The sequence below is a fragment of the Capra hircus genome, chromosome 23, assembly GCF_001704415.2.
Source record: "Capra hircus breed San Clemente chromosome 23, ASM170441v1, whole genome shotgun sequence".
In the NCBI taxonomy this organism is placed as follows: Eukaryota; Metazoa; Chordata; class Mammalia; order Artiodactyla; family Bovidae; genus Capra; species Capra hircus.
In genome coordinates, this window is record NC_030830.1 from 44384578 (window position 1) to 44402657 (window position 18080).

The 18080-nt window shown below is 37.4% G+C and overlaps 1 protein-coding gene across 2 annotated transcripts in view; it reads right to left on the minus strand.

Annotated features, from left to right (window-relative positions):
- The window catches only part of COL21A1 (collagen type XXI alpha 1 chain), a 254450-nt gene continuing 236718 nt past the window's right edge, over positions 349-18080 (minus strand). For both annotated transcript variants that reach the window (XM_018039271.1, XM_018039272.1), the window contains 10 exons: positions 17556-17609; positions 15542-15613; positions 13428-13463; positions 11252-11296; positions 6112-6144; positions 5377-5523; positions 5235-5289; positions 4552-4752; positions 3436-3513; positions 349-1618 (listed from right to left, as the gene is read on the minus strand). In XM_018039271.1, the coding sequence (XP_017894760.1) occupies positions 1431-1618; positions 3436-3513; positions 4552-4752; positions 5235-5289; positions 5377-5523; positions 6112-6144; positions 11252-11296; positions 13428-13463; positions 15542-15613; positions 17556-17609 (909 nt within the window). In that variant the 3' untranslated portion in view covers positions 349-1430. The remainder of the gene's footprint in view (positions 1619-3435; positions 3514-4551; positions 4753-5234; positions 5290-5376; positions 5524-6111; positions 6145-11251; positions 11297-13427; positions 13464-15541; positions 15614-17555; positions 17610-18080) is intronic.

Here is an 18080-nt window from a genome sequence, read left to right on the forward strand (position 1 = left end):
CAGACACCTGGGGCTTTGCTGGAGACAGACCACCAACACAAGCCTTAAGCTGATTCAGCTGCTGAATGTATGGGCTTCAGTCCCCTCCAAGGTCCTCATCAAAGTCACCGAAGGACATATCATCAATTAAGCTAAACTCTGGTCACCAGCCATTCCTGGGCCAGGAAGCAGGGCCTTTATCTGCCCAGGCAAGTGGCACACAACCCAGTTTCTATGTTCTTATTTCATGTGAATCAGTCATTTAAAAATAGGGTAAATAAGTTAATAAAGTACACCCGCTAAATAAATGATCATTGCAATGCATAATAAACTCAAAATCACTTATAAGTAAGTATAAAAAATGCTGCATTCAAGCTTTTACACGATTTTATTGTATTCTGAATAACAAGCATGTAACAAATTTAGAGCATGATAAGGATGGACTATCTCAAGTTACATTCCTTACAAAAGCATTAAGTACAGTACAACAAGATTGTTTAAAATATTTTAGTCTGCTAAAAAATTCTCAAGACATCCTAGGATCTATGGAGTTACCTTTCCTGTCAACTAGAGCACTGATTCCCATTAGCTTTGTTACAATAAACGTCAACATATATAAACATACACATACAGTAAATGAAATGGAAAATGAAGGCATGCCACAAACATTCCCATTACTAAGCAGGTATGAAGAAGAAAGCATTTTTAGTGTTTCTGAACTCATGATTCCTTGGAACATATTGACCAGGTCTAATGAACCTTTTTCTCCAGAATGTCTTTAATGGTTCATATTTAGACCATTCCCAATGTAATCATTACTCTTTTTAGCATCATCATTCATTGAATCATTTGAGAATTTGCAAACGGAGTAAGAAACACATTAATCTCTTTCACAGGTGATATTCAAAGCACCGAATGGCTAAACCCTGTCTGATAAGCACAGACGCTGGAATAGTGCTCATGTGGTGATACAGTCTGTTCCCAAGCTGAATATCAGCCCTGATCTCATTTCCCACGGCCAGATGCACGTTTCAGCTAATGTAGAAGAATGAGCTATGAAACATGAAATTCACACAGACAAGAAATTGAACTCAAATACTCTGCTGCACAGAGGCTGAATGTGAAATTTTCACAGTGACTGAAACTGACTGGCTGACAGGCAATGGTGGTTTTTTTTTTTACATATATATTCAACTTTGATTAAAACGAATGGACTTATAAGAAACCCTTGAGATTTAGTTAATGCTACCAATCTAAAGGGTCCAAAGAACTGAGGAGCCTTTAAAATCAGTATACGTGACCTTTTCTATATTTTTCCTAAGGAAAAACAATAATAAAAACACCGAGGTACTTGAGTTTCTTTTCAAGGGATTACTGTTGTTATCTTCCTGAGATGCAAAGACCACAAAAGAAGAGCACCATGCCAAGGCTACTGGACGAGGCACCAGAAACTAATAGTTTGGTCCTTTTCTAAAGGGGTCTCTTCCAACAATGACACTAAAACACAGCGATGGATCACAGATGCCCGGGGCGCCTGGCTGTCCTTGGATTCCGGGTTTTCCGTGGTCTCCATCTTTGCCAGGGAGGCCTGGGTCTCCAGGAGGACCTTCTTTGCTTATTCCAGGGGGCCCTTCTGGACCTATGATGGAACAATAGCAATATATGAACACAGAGTTTGTTTCTGGGCTGACACAGCTCAATCTGTAAATCATGTAAACTGGGAAAAAGACTCTCTTCAACATTTTACATATTTGTACTCAAAGTGGAAAGAGAAGGAATCCTCTTGATAATTCTATATGCCTTCCATTTGGAAAAGAACTATCCAAAAATAATTTTCCAAAACTAAGCCAAGCTGTGTTATTACAGAAATCATGCAGCTAATGAAGACACAGAGCTAACATTTTAAGATTTCAATTTGTGGATTTCACATTTTCACAATTTTAAGATTTCAATTTGTGGCTAAACTATGTCTTACTTTCAGCTTACTTTTGCCAATATTATTTTAGATTTGCCAGTAATATATCAGTAAGCAAACACTTTAATTAAGTCACTTTTGTGCCATATTTGCAGTCAAAATGACTATTTTCATTATAGGTATATAGTTTCCACATTGAAATACATTGTCATTAGCATAATATCATAATAATCCATATACAATGGTATTATAACACCAATTTGTAAACCATAATTTAGTTCAACTAGCATGCTCAAAGAATGGAAAATTAAATCAAGACACTGGCCTTTTAAAGTTCGTGACCAAAATATTTAGGTTTGGGGATGGAGCAGTGCGGTTTGGGAGCACTCTCTATCACTAATAGTTCCTGCTATTACTACTAATAAATGTTTATTTGACACTTAAGTATTGTTCAAAATGCTTTGAACAAATTATTGAATCATCTGCTCCACCTGAAAGCCTCAAAAAGTAGTAACGTCTAAAATAATAGTGATGATGCACATTTATTGAAAACACAGCTTTGGTTGTCATACACTGTCTGAGAGCACAACATATATTAACTCATTTAATCATCCAACAGTGTCATGATACAAAGAAAGCTGAGTGCCAAAGAACTGATGTTTTTGAACTGTGGGGTTGCAAAAGACTCTTGAGAGTCCCTTGAGCTGCAAGAAGATCCAACCAGTCCATCCTAAAGGAAATCACTCCTGAATATTCATTGGAAGGATTGATGCTGAAGCTGAAACTCCAATACTTTGGCCACCTGATGCTAAGAACTGACTCATTTGAAAAGACCCTGATGCTGGGAATGATTGAAGGCAGGAGGAGAAGGGTATGACAGAGGATGAGATGGTTGGACGGTATCACCGACTCAATGGACATGAGTTTGAGTAAACTCCAGTAGTTGGTGAGAGACAGGGAAGCCTGGTGTGCTGCAGTTCATGGGGTCACAAAGAGTCAGACACAACTGAGCGAACGAACTGAACTGAACTGAAATAACATCTCATCACTATTTTACAAATGAGAAAACTGAGGCAAAGCAAAGTTAACACAGCTAGCAGAGTTTGGCTTTTGAGTCCATTTCAGTATTATTTTGGGTTCCGGGAGTTGGTGATGGACAGGGAGGCCTGGCGTGCTGTGATTCATGGGGTCGCAAAGAGTCGGACATGACTGAGCGACTGACTGAACTGATAATCATAAAGATAAGACCGTGATACAGACAGTGATATACATTAGATAGTCATGAGCAACTGAAACCCATATGAGATCTAGTCTAAGGAGTGGTATTCTAAAGAATCTAAATGATAAGTGAGAGGGAATCGTGAATGATTCATGAATGTAATATAGGATAAAACTTCGAGTAGTTAGATCTCAATGTGCTGAATGTGAATCACTCAAAAAAGGAAAGAAAAGTCTCGATTTCAAATCTTTGGACATAGATCTATGGCGATTTTCCTAAAGCAAAATGTGAAGGAACACTTATGAGCATCACCAGTTCTTACCTGGGGGACCAGGAGGACCTTGTGCTCCAGGGTATCCAAGTCCTTGGCTCCCCTTTGCCCCGTTCCGTCCAGGGAGGCCTGCAGAGTGTCAGAGAGGTGAATAAGCTTACTTTTCCCATAAAATCACTTCCTCCTTAGATTGTTTCTTTCAAAGCTGTTAATATATACATTAAAGAAAAATAAATCTTTAAAAAAGTTTCACCTACTTATTATTACTTACCACCTATTTATTATTACTAATGGGAAAGAGAATTTTTTAAGCCACAATTTTTAAAATAATTAATGCTTTAGAAACATAATGAGATTAAATATTAAGAAAGGAAAATTATTGGAATTAATTTTATTATTTAGCCCTTTCTGTTAATCACAGCTGTTCCTTTGATGAAACATCTAAATTGTTCAAATCATATTAAACTAAAAGGAAATAATTATCAACCAACATTTCACATAAACATTCAAAGGCAAAGAGCAGTTAAGTTGTGGCCTACTATTAGAAAGTTTGGTTGCAAAACCTAATTCTTTTTTTTTTAAGATTTTTTTTTAATGTGGACCATTTTTAATGTCTTTATTGCATTTGACACAACACTGCATCCACTATTTTTTTTTTTTAATGTTTTAGTTTTTTGGCCCCAAGACATGAGGGATCGCAGTTCATTGACCAGGGATTGAACCTATGCCCTCTGTATTAGAAGGCTAAGCCTCAACCACTGGACCACCAGCAAAGTCTCTGATTTTTCTTATAACAGAAAACAATGTTGAATACAGTAACAAACATTACCAAAGTCAAAATAAAGGAAATGGTGTCTGTGATGTTCTATTTAAAGACACTATTGGACTCAAACAAAATTTCTAAGTTCATTGTCAACATTTTCTGATTTATAAGTTCACATGCTTCATAACCTTGAACTTTCTCTCTTGACTTTAGGATATGCTTTCAAAAAATACAATAATTATTCTTTAACTCAGCTGACAAATTATTTAAAGATGTAGGGATAGAAAAATTTTTTGTCTTCAAGAAGACAAACATGAACTCTTGCCTATTAAATCACTTTAAGAGGTGAATACAAAAAATATCTTTTTCTGTTGTTCATTTGCTTACACATACAAACTAAGTACCTTTTAGTCCTTTGGCACCTGGGCGTCCCGGAGCTCCCATTAATCCGGGAACACCATCTCTTCCTGGCAAACCAGGGAATCCTCGGGGACCTTCTGGGCCCATGGGACCGGGTGGCCCTGGAATACCAGGGGAGCCATGCTGGGGCTGGCAATGATCACAGCTTTGAATTCTTCCACTTTGAAGTAAGACAGGTAACTGGGCTTGAAAGCAAAGAAACCCCAACTCTTATGTTTAAATGGTGAGTGGACATTAATAATCACTTATAATTTAAAAAAAAAGATTTACAGATGCTTAACTCTTGGCCAATAACTTCATTTCTAGAAACTTAACTAGGAAATATCCATTGCTGTTTATAATAATTTTATTGTGGAAATTGCTTTAAATAAAGGGGAAAAGTACCTTCCTAAAAGAAACTGTTAAATTTTAAGTGTCATATTGGGGAATAAAATTACTAGAATTATATCAGAAAAGAAAATTTAATCAATGGTGAAATAATGATAAATTACTTTATGAAAAAGATTACAAAAGTTACATGTAAAAATACTTATATAGGAGAGACAAAGATGGATAAATGTCCTTTATTTTCCTCTTTATCTTACTTATACTTTTATAATTTCTACAAAAATATTTATATGACTTCTGAAATTTGAAAGTTATTAAAATCTGTATGTTTGAGACTTACCTCTTAATACCTCAGTGCAAACTTGTCGAATAAACTCTTCTGAAAATTCTCTCCCCTACATCAAATTATTAGGGGTTATAACATGGACATGCCAAGTACAAAGAATGAAAACATAAAACTGTGAAAGAAGCAGAATACATACGGGTTTCCCATCCAGTCCTGGGGGGCCTGGAGGACCTGCTTGCCCGGGTGGCCCCTGGGGGCCTGGGGGCCCCATCAGACCATCCACCCCAGACTCTCCTTTGGCTCCAGTGGCACCTCGGGCACCAGCCTCTCCCTTTTCACCTCTCTAAAAACAAGCGAAATCTTCAGAAGTTCTATTTAAATATTTCAGGAGGTATAATTGCACCATAAAAGTCCTCAAGAATACAGATATGAATAAATACAAACATATATCTAAATTATACAGGTAACTGCTGGGAAACACCATAATTGATCAGGAGGGAAATTTCATACTATATGAAACAGCAATTTATCCATCCAATCAACCACCCATCCAGCCCTACAAATAACCATTAATTAGTACATATATTGATTAGGCAATATGCATAGTACCAGAGATACATCAGTGACTGTGACAGTCTTGTTCCCAGGGAGTTTAAATTCTAGAGGTAGGCATAGAAATGCACACTATTCCTCATTGGAAAATACGCAGAAAAACATTTCCTAATCTAGAATAGGAATCAATACTATTGACAAATGCATACCATTTCGTACCTAATTCAGTGTACCTACATATTCTGAAAATCTCTATTCAGGAACTCTTGAAGAACATGAAAGATATTTTCTGCTTGGAATGTCAACGGCTAGATTCATTTATACAGTACTGAAAATTAAGCTGTGAGGACTGGACAGCATAATGCAAGAAGAAACATACCTCTCCTTTTGCACCGTGATGGCCTTGAATTCCCTGCAAAAATTAATAGGAAAAAAAATGTGCAAGTTACAGTACTAACAATGTGTCATGTACCTTTTAGACATATTTAATCAAACTTGAATTTTTGGTTTGGAAAACAGTAATAGAAATAGTGACAAAATTACATATACAAGAAACCTTTTTAAAGGAGACTAATGACTAGGAAATATACTAAACGAATAATATAAAAGGGTTAATTGACATAACTTTCATTCATCTATATGAATATTTTCAAATGATGCAGGTCAAATATGTAGGTTAGAATGGCTTTCTATCTGAATTCTTTTAAAACTCTACTCTTATTTTAAAATATATTACTAGTTTAAGGAAAATTAAAAGTTAAGTCAGGGAACATATCCAATATTTAATGATAACTATAAATGGAGTATAGACTTTAAAAATGGCATCACTATATTGTACACCTTATATATGATTGTACACTAACTATACTTCAATAAAAAGGTCAAATCAGTAAAATAAGGAATATTTATTCTTTTATTCAGTGATTAAGATCCTATTTTGTTTCAAATTTGTATTCTTAAAATTAAAATTTTTTTGAGTACTATAGATAAACGATGGGTTAAAGGAAAGATAACATAGGGGAGAAAAACATACTGTCCTATGCTTAAATCACTCATGGCTGGAAATTCAGAGATTAGGAAAGAAGCATGTTAGTGTGAAGTCAAGTGGGCCTTAGAAAGCATTACTATGAACAAAGCTAGCGGAGATGATTCAATTTCAACTGATCTATTTCAAATCCTAAAAGATGATGCTGTGAAAGTGCTGCACTCAATAAGGCAGCAAATTTGTAAAACTCAGTAGTGGCCACAGGACTAGAAAAGGTCAATCTTCATTCCAGTCTCAAAGAAGGGCAATGCCAAAGAATGTTCAAACTACCGTACAATTGCACTCATTTCACATGCTAGCAAGGTAATGCTTAAAATCCTTCAAGCCAGGCTTCAACAGTACATGAACTGAGAACTTCCAGGTATATGAGCTGGATTTAGGAAAGGCCGAGGAACCAGAGATCAAGTTGCCCACATCCACTGAATCAGAGAAAAAACAGGAGAATTCCAGAAAAGCATCTTCTTCTGCTTCATTGACTACAGGAAAGCCTTTTACTGTGTGGATCACAAAAATCTATGGAAAACTCTTAAAGAAATAGGAATACCAGATCACCTTACTTGCCTCCTTAGAAACCTGTAAGCAAGTCAAGAAGCAATAGTTAGAACTGGATATGGAACAAAGGACTGGTTCAAAACTGGGAAAGGAGTACATTAAGGTTGTATATTGTCACCCTGCTTATTTAACTTATATGCAGAGCACATTAAGCAAAACACCGGGCTGGATGAAGTACAAGCTAGAATCAAGATTGCCGGGAGAAATAGCAGTTACCTCAGATATGCAGATGACACCAACCTTATGGCAGAAAGGGAAGAACTAAAGAGTCTCTTGATGACAGTGAAAGAGGAGAGTGAAAAAGTTGGCTTAAAACTCAACATTCAGAAAACTAAGATCATGGCACCTGGTCCCATCACTTCATGGGAAATAGATGGGGAAACAGTGGAAACAGTGATAGACTTTATTTTCTTGGGCTCCAAAATCACTGCAGATTGTGACTGCAGCCATGAAATTAAAAAATGCTTGCTCCTTGGAAGAAAAGTTATGGTCAACCTAAACAGTATATTAAAAGGCAGAGACACTACTTTGCCATCAAAGGTCCGTCTAGTCAAAGCTACGGTTTTTCCAGTAGTCATGTATGAATGTAAGAACTGGACCATAAAGAAGGCTGAGTATGAAATTGATGCTTTTGAATTGTGGCACTGGAAAAGACTTGAGATTTCCTTGGACTGCAAGATCAAACCAGTCCATCCTAAATAGGAAATCAGTCCTGAATGTTCATTGAAGGACTGATGCTGAAGCTGAAAGCTCCAATACTTTGACCACCTGATGTGAAGAGCCAACTCAATGGAAAAGATCCTGATGTTGGGAAAGCTTGAGGGCAGGGGGAGAAGGGGACAGCAGAGGATGAGATGATTCAATGTCATCATTGACTCAAAGGACATGAGTTTGAGGAAACTCTGGGATATAGTTAAGGACAGGGAAGCCTGATATGCTGTAGTCCACGGGGTTGCAAAGAGTCAGACACGACTTAGCAACTGAACAACACAAATTTTGTACAATGGGCTTCTCAAGTGTCACTAGTGCTAAAGAACTCGCCTGCCAATGCAGGAGACCCAAGAGATGCAGGTTTGATCCCTGGGTTGGGAAGATCCCCTGGAGGAGGCACGGCAACCCACTCCAATATTCTTGCCTGGAGAATCTCATGGACAGAGGAGCCATAGGAGAGTGAGGCATGACCAATGCAACTTAGCATGCATATGTGCATGTTGACCAATGTGGCAGTTTTTTCCTCCCATGATATGACCTTTACCTGAAGCTCTCTCACCATCACAATCATGGGATACATGTGAATGGTTCCTTTAAAGTTTTTCCTCTTATCTTTTACATAGTCATTCCAATGACATTTTTGAGAGATGATAAGAACCTTTAGGAAATACACTAGAATTTTTTGTTTTTGAAATTCATTGTACATTCAGGCTCCAGAATCACCCAATATTAGTTTAGAACAAAGGGTATAGCTTTCACAATACACAGGAGGGATTTCATTAATCAACTTTATTATTTTTTATTGAAATATAGTTGATCATTAATCAACTTTAAAGTTAAAAATTCGTGTTCTGCAATTCAATATAAAACTCAGTGTATAATAAACATTTCAATACAGAATTCCATATATAACAATGAAGTTTGAGGATTTATGTTGATTTATTTCTAGGTTCCTTCAACATGAAGATCCAAATGAGACAGAAGAAAAAATTAGGGAAAATCAGTGTTTGGCCCAGAGTAAGGGAGATTCTCAAAACTTGAGCATAAAGACACTAAATTTTAGTTTTCATATAAAAAATCAGTTAGTGAGTAAAACACTCTTTCTCAAGCCATTCTTTAAATATAGAAGTTTCTGAAGAAATGCAGAGATGCCCCTACCAGAGAGAATCCTCCAGTTGGGTCCAGGTACGGGGAAAGATAAAAGATAAAAGCTCCCAGGGCTAGAACCAAATTAGATCTGAAACTGAAAACAGCTGTCAGCTGAGAATCCACTTAGATGATCTTGTGAGAGAAACATTTGCTTGGACCTCATTCACAACAAGTAGGCCAAAAAAAAAAAAAAAAAAATCAAATCGCACACGTGCCGCACTTGGTAGGCTGACAGGTAACTTAGGGCTTTGTTTACTTAGATGGGTGGGACAACCACTCAGCAGCTGAGAGGCCACAGCTGCCCCGACCCCTCTGCAGACTTAGGTCAAGGGGGTGGAAATGCAGCTTCCAACACACCCAGGACAGAGCTTTCCAGGAAACCCAAATCCTGCCTTGGGGGAGGCAGACTTGCTTTTTCTCTTGAGAAGTGAGGAAAAAAAAAAAAAAGATGTTAAGGGAACCTTGCCAAGAGTGTCATCTGTCAACCAGTGAGCTAGCCGCCAAATTGTGCGCTCAGAATCCAAAGGAAATAGGCTCCTATCGCAGTGTCTGTGAGTAAAAACGTAGGAGGACCGGCAGGGGTCTTGCAGGCTGACGCATGGAGAGGTGAGGCTTTCCCGTGAGAAGAGCCGTGCACAGTGCTGTGTGGTTAACCCGGGGAAGCAGAGCAGGGCGGCGGGGAGCAGGCACAGCGCTGCTTGTCATCCGCCGGTTTATCATGGGGCGAAGGGGCCCAAACTGAGGAGACCTTTCTTCCTGACCATCACTGCACACGGGCGGACTGGGTCCTGGGCGCTCTCAGTGACGCCTGCTCTGAAGCTCAGCTTCTAGGCTCTCAATTTCCCGACACCCAGCGCTCACCTTTCATCTAAGACGCGCCCGCGGCGTGTGCTTTCAAATACACGCCTTCCCACCCGCCTGGGCCTCTCCCATTCCTCCAAGCGAGGGACCCAGAAACTCCGCCCTTGGAGCCATCACCTCACAGTTTCATCCCCCTACCACCAGTTAGTGCAACTACGGAATCTGCCTTATGCCCACACTCCCTATCAGTTGGATGATTTTATTTGTCCATTTTGGCTCTGACTTAACCTACACGCCACGTGACAATCTCACAGAAACATGGCTTCAGGAGGAGTTTAAAGGAGAAAGCACTGAAGCCCACAGGTTACTATGTGTTGGACAGATAGCTGGCGGGAAGCTGCCGCGGAGCTCAGCCTAGAGCAATGGGATGGGGCTGGGAGGCAAGCTCAAGAAGGAGGGGATATATGTGTGTTTATGGCTGGTTCACATTGGCAGACAGCAGAAACCGACACAACATTGTAAAGCAATTATACTATTAAAATTTTTCTTAAAAAAGAAGAAAAGCATGTATTATGTATCTATTCCATGACAGTTCCCCGAGATGGGATTAACACATCTGTAGGGTAGCAAATTGTGTCTTTGAACAAACTAGAGGGAAACAAGTCAATTCTTTCACTACACAGGGCCTCAACTGCTCATATTTTAAGAAGAAAAGAAAAACTCAACGATAGGTGCAGAGATGCTGCTATGAATGGCTGCCTTGGGCCATTACTACTCCAAGAAGCAGGTGGAATTGTCTACCTTCAGTCATTTTTTAAAATGTGGCCCATTTTTAAAGTCTTTATTGAGTTTATTACAACATTGCTTCTGTTTTTACATTCTGGATTTTTGGCTGAGAGGCATGTGAGAGCTCAGCTCCCTGACAAGGGATTGAGACTGCACCTCCTGCACTAGATGGCAAAGTCCTAATCACAAGGCACCAGGGAAGCCCCGACCTTTAGTCATTTACTTGGTGAGAAATAAGTATTGAAAGTCAAGTTTCACAGCCACAGAGAGTATCAGCATGGGAAAATAAAAATATAAATCAAACAATTAAAGCAAGCCCTGACCACCATCACCACAAGCATTCTCATCCCTGTGCACTTAGAATGCACACTACATCTCCCCTTCTCCTCACTCATTTTTATTTGCAGGTAACTCTCTTTCAGTCTTGTTCAGTTATGTGATTCATTGATTCATTTTCCATTAAAAAGAAAAATACCTGTGATCCTGGAATCCCTGGTCTTCCATTTTCTCCCTTTTGACCCTTTAAAATTGAATAAATGTTATTTATTAGTTTACACATACATGATGCATTCACACACAACGCATACTATGTACTTTGCCGCTGTCTAGAGCCAAGTTCACAAGAGCAGCGATTCAAATATGCAAAACGATGCAAGAGAAGAGAAGAAAAGAAGTGAGAGGAAAGTCAGCCTAACCTTAGAGTTAAAACTGACGGAGACAAACAAACTACTGACTTTGGGGAACATGTAAATAGAACATGTTAGACAATTGAGGGTGTTCTGCAGAGTCCATGCTCACGGCATGAAAACTGTTTAAAAATCCAGTGACTGTGGTCATTTTCTTAATTTCAGTGGCATTATGTTTGGTGCGTATTACGTACATGTGAGGGCAAGAAGACCACTTTAAAGACATGTTAAATGCTTGGGGCTGGTGCACGGGGATGATCCAGAAAGATGATATGGGGTGGGAGGTGGGAGGGGGGTTCATGTTTGGGAACTCATGTACACCCGTGGTGGATTCATATCAATGTATGGCAAAACCAATACAGTATTGTAAAGTAAAATAAAGTAAAAATAAAAATTAAAAAAAAATAAATTTATATTAAAAAAAATAAAAGACATTTCTACATTTACACTGTAAAAAATATTTTGAATGAAGATCTTTAAATTAGGACAAATAAAGAAAACTTGATAAAGATACAAACATATTTGTCCATTCAATTAATATTTTGTATAAGACATCCATCTTATATAAGACATTGGGTCAGACCCTGAAACACCACTATTTCATCTGTACGTTGAAAGGGTAATTAATATAGTCTAGTAAAACATACACCTAGATATACAATCAGTTAAAGATCTAGTGACTGAAATTTTAAATCACTCCTGAATAGCAGGTTTGGTTTGTCTTTTTTTTGTTTCATTTAGTTATACCCATGAATTCCCAGGGGCCCTATTTGCTGGCAGGACCCTGTAACTTCAGGACACTTCAGCAAAGTGTCCCTACATTGCCATCAAGTTGCTTACTGTGTGGTACAGAAGCTAAGCAAATTAATATCTTAAATATGCAGTTAAATTCCAAACTTCAAAGTGGCTGAGATACGAAATCTTAACTGTTCTCAAAACAAAAAACAAACTAATGTGCATGATAAAGGTATTAGCTCACCCTTCAGTAGTAATCATATGGCAGTATATAAATGGATTAAACCAACACCTTTTACACCTTCAACTTACTCAACTTACACATTTTTTGTGGTTGGGGGAAAGGGTGACTGGACTCAAGGAGACTAGTTAGAATGATGCTTCAGTCACCCAGGACCCATGACAAGAAATGACCAGGGTGGTGGATTTCAGAGAAGGGGCTTAATTCAACTTTCATTGTCTGAAACACATTGAGACTGTGACCCTAGCAGGTTTTTACTTTGAAATTTTCTTTCATGCCTCTAGATATTCCAGAGTTTTGAACATTCTGGGAAATTTTGCAGTGTCTTTGTTTTATGTGAAGCTTATTTTATGTAGCAAAACTCAGCCACTATTGCTAACCTTTGTAATTTTAAAAACATCGCAAAACCAATACAGTATTGTAAAGTAAAATAAAGCAAAACAAAATAAAAATTAAAAAAATAAAACATCGCTGAAATACTGTCTGTCCAGATTTACAATTTTGGTCAGAAAAATCTTACATATTTCTAGAACGTGAAAGACTAAAAGGCCGACAGATACAGTTTATTCCTTATCAGTGTGTCACTGTTTCGGCCAGCAGCGTCTTATTCATGGACCAGCGATCAGTTAAGGAAAAATCTCTTCTAGAGCCACTGGGACTGAGGTAGAACTGTCCTCCCCTCTCAAAGCTGTAGCACATCCCTTCTCTTCACCTTTTTCACTAAGACACCCAAAACCAAATGTCCTAAATCACCCTAGATTTCTTCAGCCTGATCTAATTTTCTGGTATAATTCTCCTTCTTTTTATTAGTTTGAATATGTTTCATATGTACAGTGAATAGTGTCTTATCAAATTTATTTGTGCTATAAGTCATGTCAAATCATCTGGGGAAACCAACACACCATAAAGTATATAAATGAACAGATATTATAAGAATAAAGCATAAAGTCCTGACTTTATTGCAAGCCAAAAAAAAGCCAGTAACGTACCTGAATGCCCCTTTCACCTTGATTTCCTTTGTCCCCCTGCAAAAAGGCAGTTTTATATGTAGCATAATATAATATATTCTGTAACCTTTCAAATAAACATGTTTTTCTTCAGCAAAGAAAAATACATGGTCTCATGCAAATTCCACAAGTGCCTTATATACAGAAGCTAACATAATATTTGGGAAGAGAGTAAAACCACATTATGTCAAAGTGATGTACTAAATGAATACTTTCTTGTGCTCTTATATTCACAAGAAAGTTTACTACAATTTCTTTGTTATAAGGAAGAAGAAAACTTTTCCATATTGATGACAATCTGAGGTTAAACAAAGAGAAGACTTGACAAATCTTGTTTTATGAAATCAAACTGAAAAGTCTTCTTACTATTCAGCTAACAGTAGCCACAGATTTATAAGAAACAATGAAACAATGTTGAAATGGTATTTAGAAAATATATGCTTCAAAAATTAACTTTTGGGGGAAAAGTCATATACCATAATATTGTTTCCTGGAGTTTCTCAGCCAGGAGAGATGTTTGAAACCAACTAGTTCAATGTCTTTGCTCTTATAATTAACACACAGATCAGGAAAGATAAGCATTTGCCCAAAGTTGAACTTGGGCCATGCTATCCAAACACAGAATTTTGTGCTTACAGCAAATAAAACACAGGTTTTCCTTTAACTGACAAGTTTCTGAACAAGGAAATTCTCTAAATCCAAACATATATTCACATAGATTTAGTAAGCAAATACTATAGTCAATAGTATTAAATAAATACTAGCCACTAAGAGTCCAACACTTAATCACTGCTGTGTGGACCATCCCTGAATCAGCAAGTGCTGACTGCCACTCATCAGAGCAAAAAGATTGCTCTGGGTACAATAACCTAGGGCCCGAGCAAATAACACATGAGGGATAGAAAAAATGAAATGATACAAAACTTAAAACAGCAAGGGATACAAAGATGGAGACATAAGACTTTGTACCCTTTACAGAACAAAACTGGTACAGTCACTTCTAACCTGAATGTTTCTATACTAACTCAGGGGTGTGGACTTCTCTGACAGATAGCCAGTTAAGTTCTTGCTCAAAGCCTTCAAGCCGACAATAATATTTACACAGATACAACTCAGAGCTCTTTTATTTAATGGGATAGAGAGAGAACCCAAGGGAATGCTATCTTATCTCACCAAAATATTTTATGTGAATATATAAGCCTTATATTTTAAACTCAAATTAATTTTAGATGAACTGTTATGTAATATAATTGTTTCTGAGAAAAGAGTATCATGGTCAAGCATTCTGGTTGTAATTTTTATCATTTCAGACTTTTGCTTCAGTTTGGGAAAGATACTCACTCACACTTTGGTTAAGAGTGGCTCAAGTTGAATATTTGAGTAACCTGGAAGGGTTAGTTTTAAATTTACACTGCATCTGCTTCTGTGACTTTAACCCTTTTTTGTTATTGTTAGCATACACAATGGCCTGCCTGAGGGAGATAACCTGAGCCACCTGTGAAGGAGACAGTCTGGAAGTGAAACTAATACATCCCCCTACCTGAGCCTTGCCATTCTATAGAATACTTGCAAGGACTGAATAGTCTTTTTCCTTTGTTTCCTCACCTCCCCCAATCTCTGATCCATAAAAGAACCTGGCAACCAGGCCCTGACAAGAAGGTTCTTTTGGGGCACTAACCTGCAACTTCCTGGTCAGCTGGCTCCCCAATTATTAAAGTCTCTTCCTTGCCTCAAACCTCATTTCTTGGATTTACTGACTTGTCCAGTGGAGAGCAGAGCGAGCTTGGACTCGGTCACACTTTCCCTAAACAGTTCTCGACTCTCCTACTGAACAATACGAATTTACAGGATATTACTTAACTGTATGTTTTCTGATCTATCTTTTCCAAGGTCCTCACGCAGGAGACAGTACCCTTGCAGGGACATGAAAGAGGCCACAGCTCTTGGCACGGGGTTGAACACCTTACACGTGTGCCAAGTACGTAGGTCATCTCACTGCTGAATGTATCATTGGTCCTCCTCTGCTACTCGCCCAAAAGAAAAACCTACATGTTCACAGCTGATTAACACTGAATTATGTATCCTAAAAATCATACCTTTTTCCCTTGAATTCCAGGTAAACCCAGGTATCCTGGTTCTCCTGGGGGACCCACCGCTCCTGGCTCTCCCTAAATAACACAGAAATCACATGAACATCGCAGACCCACTGCTTGTGAACAGCCCCACTGCTTGTATCTCTACATACACCTCAAATTTAAAACTGGTAGCTAAAAACTTTATGAACATTCAGAGTTATTATTATAGAACTAGCAAAGAGTGAAAAGTCCACGGATGTCCTAATAAAAATTTTTATGTTTCTTCCTATGTTTTCTAGTTAAGAAATTCTGAGAGCATATGATATTTGAAAGCTTCACAAATAGTTGGTATTTTTCTTATATTTATAACTTCAACAATAAAAAATTAAGCAGTGAAAATAATGAACATGGGTATCTCTCTGCATTTACTAATATTTTTTCTTCATCCTTGAAATTGCTTTTTCTCATAAATCCTCCTTTAAAAAAATGTATTGTTACAAAACTGGTAATAAAAAGAAGCAATAAACTTATTAAAAATTTCATTACCCAATATTTTTATTTGGTTATATATTTTCCCTCTACCTCTCACAAACATATAGGCAACTTAGTTACTAAAATGTGCCATGCATGCATAATTTTATAATAAATTATTTACTTCAAAATATATTAATATTGAAATTTTTAATATACCATTATGTTTTAAAATTTTTAAAATTATAGAACATCATTCAATTGTATTGATTTACCATATTTAATAAAATTCCTACTTCCGAACACTCATTTTCACCATTTGTATAAACAATATTGGGGTGAACATTCTTATCATTAAATATACACATTTATGATTTTTACTTTATATATCTGGAAAATTATTTTCTTAAACATAAATTCTTGAGCTGTTTTCAGAGCAAAGAATATTCTGTATTATCTTAACTGAATTTTCTACTCCCTGTCATGTCATAGGTATTATTTCCTTTCTTTTAAATGCCTTTTTTTTTTAATTTTAAAATCTTTAATTCTTACATGCATTCCCAAACATGAACCCCCCTCCCACCTCCCTCCCCATAACATCTCTCTGGGTCATCCCCATGCACCAGCTCCAAGCATGCTGTATCTTGCATCAGACATAGACTGGCGATTCAATTCTTACATGATAGTATACATGTTAGACTGTCATTCTCCCAAATCATCCCACCTTCTCCCTCTCCCTCTGAGTCCAAAAGTCCATTACACACATCTGTGTCTTTTTTCCTGTCTTGCATACAGGGTCGTCATTGCCATCTTCCTAAATTCCATATATATGTGTTAGTATACTGTATTGGTGTTTTTCTTTCTGGCTTACTAAATAAGAAAGACTTACAATGTGAAAGTATGTAATGACGATGTCTCAACAACATTTAGGGTAAAACTTTAAGCGATAGGATGCACTCCGAAACATGCTTCATGGTGTTTTCGTTTTGCTTTGTTTGTTTTACCTTTAGTCCTAAACTCTTGTCACATTAACTAAAAATGACTCTTTTGTGAAAACTAAGTTCTGTTCTCTTTGCTCACTGTGAGTTGTTGAATATGACTCTAGATTTTTGAAGGCTAGAAAAGAATTTAAAATGACTGATATCAACTATTTGGTTTGGAGGAAACTGGTAAGGCATTTTTGACTCCCAAACTGAAAATAAAGTCCCATCAATCGTCAGCCAAGGAACAGAACCACCCTGGGAGACACACACACACACTCTCATGCTCAGCCACAGAAGAGAGTTATATTCTCTGGACCAGAGAGGATATTCACATTAGCAACCAACTTTTACCAATTCTAGAAAAACCAAGGTATATGTCATGCCTTTATTACCCAAACTATGATAAAATATCCAAAACACAGAAATGAAATTGGCCCACATTCACCACTGGCTTTCAGGTACGTTAATTTCATCCTTCATTTCACATATCTTTTCTTAATACAACTGTTAATCTCACCCAAAAATGAGAGGACCGCATACTTTGAAAACATTTCTAAATACATCAAAACACAATGAATTACCTTGAGCCCAGAAGCCCCAGGCAGCCCTTGAAGTCCAGGTTCACCTTTATTTCCCTGTCAATGCATCAAAATTATTTTAAATTTTGAATTTAAATGTCACCAGACATTTAAAGGAACATATTTTAAACAATTTTTACAGTTTCAACTTTCCAATTGTTGAAAAATAGAATCTATATGTTAGATCTTCTTATTAAGAAAAACTATTTTAAACAAGCAAGTGAGTCTGCATATTTATAAAGTCTTCAATGAGCCTGTTTGAAGCTGGTAGCTCCAAGTAAAAAAATCTTTAGGGACCAGCCCTAATCAGCTAGGTCTGTGTTGCAGAGGCCAGACCCATGTATCTTAATAGCATCCTCTAGGCTGGAAATCATCCTTCCCTGTTTCACTTTCTCTGTAGAGCTCATTTTCAGTATGTAACTTAAGGAAAGAAAATTAGCCTCAAATGCACTTTTGAGTGGCTTTTGGAAGAAACATGAATCAGATAACATTTAGTTTGCATGCTTTTTCAGAATTCCAGTACAGTCC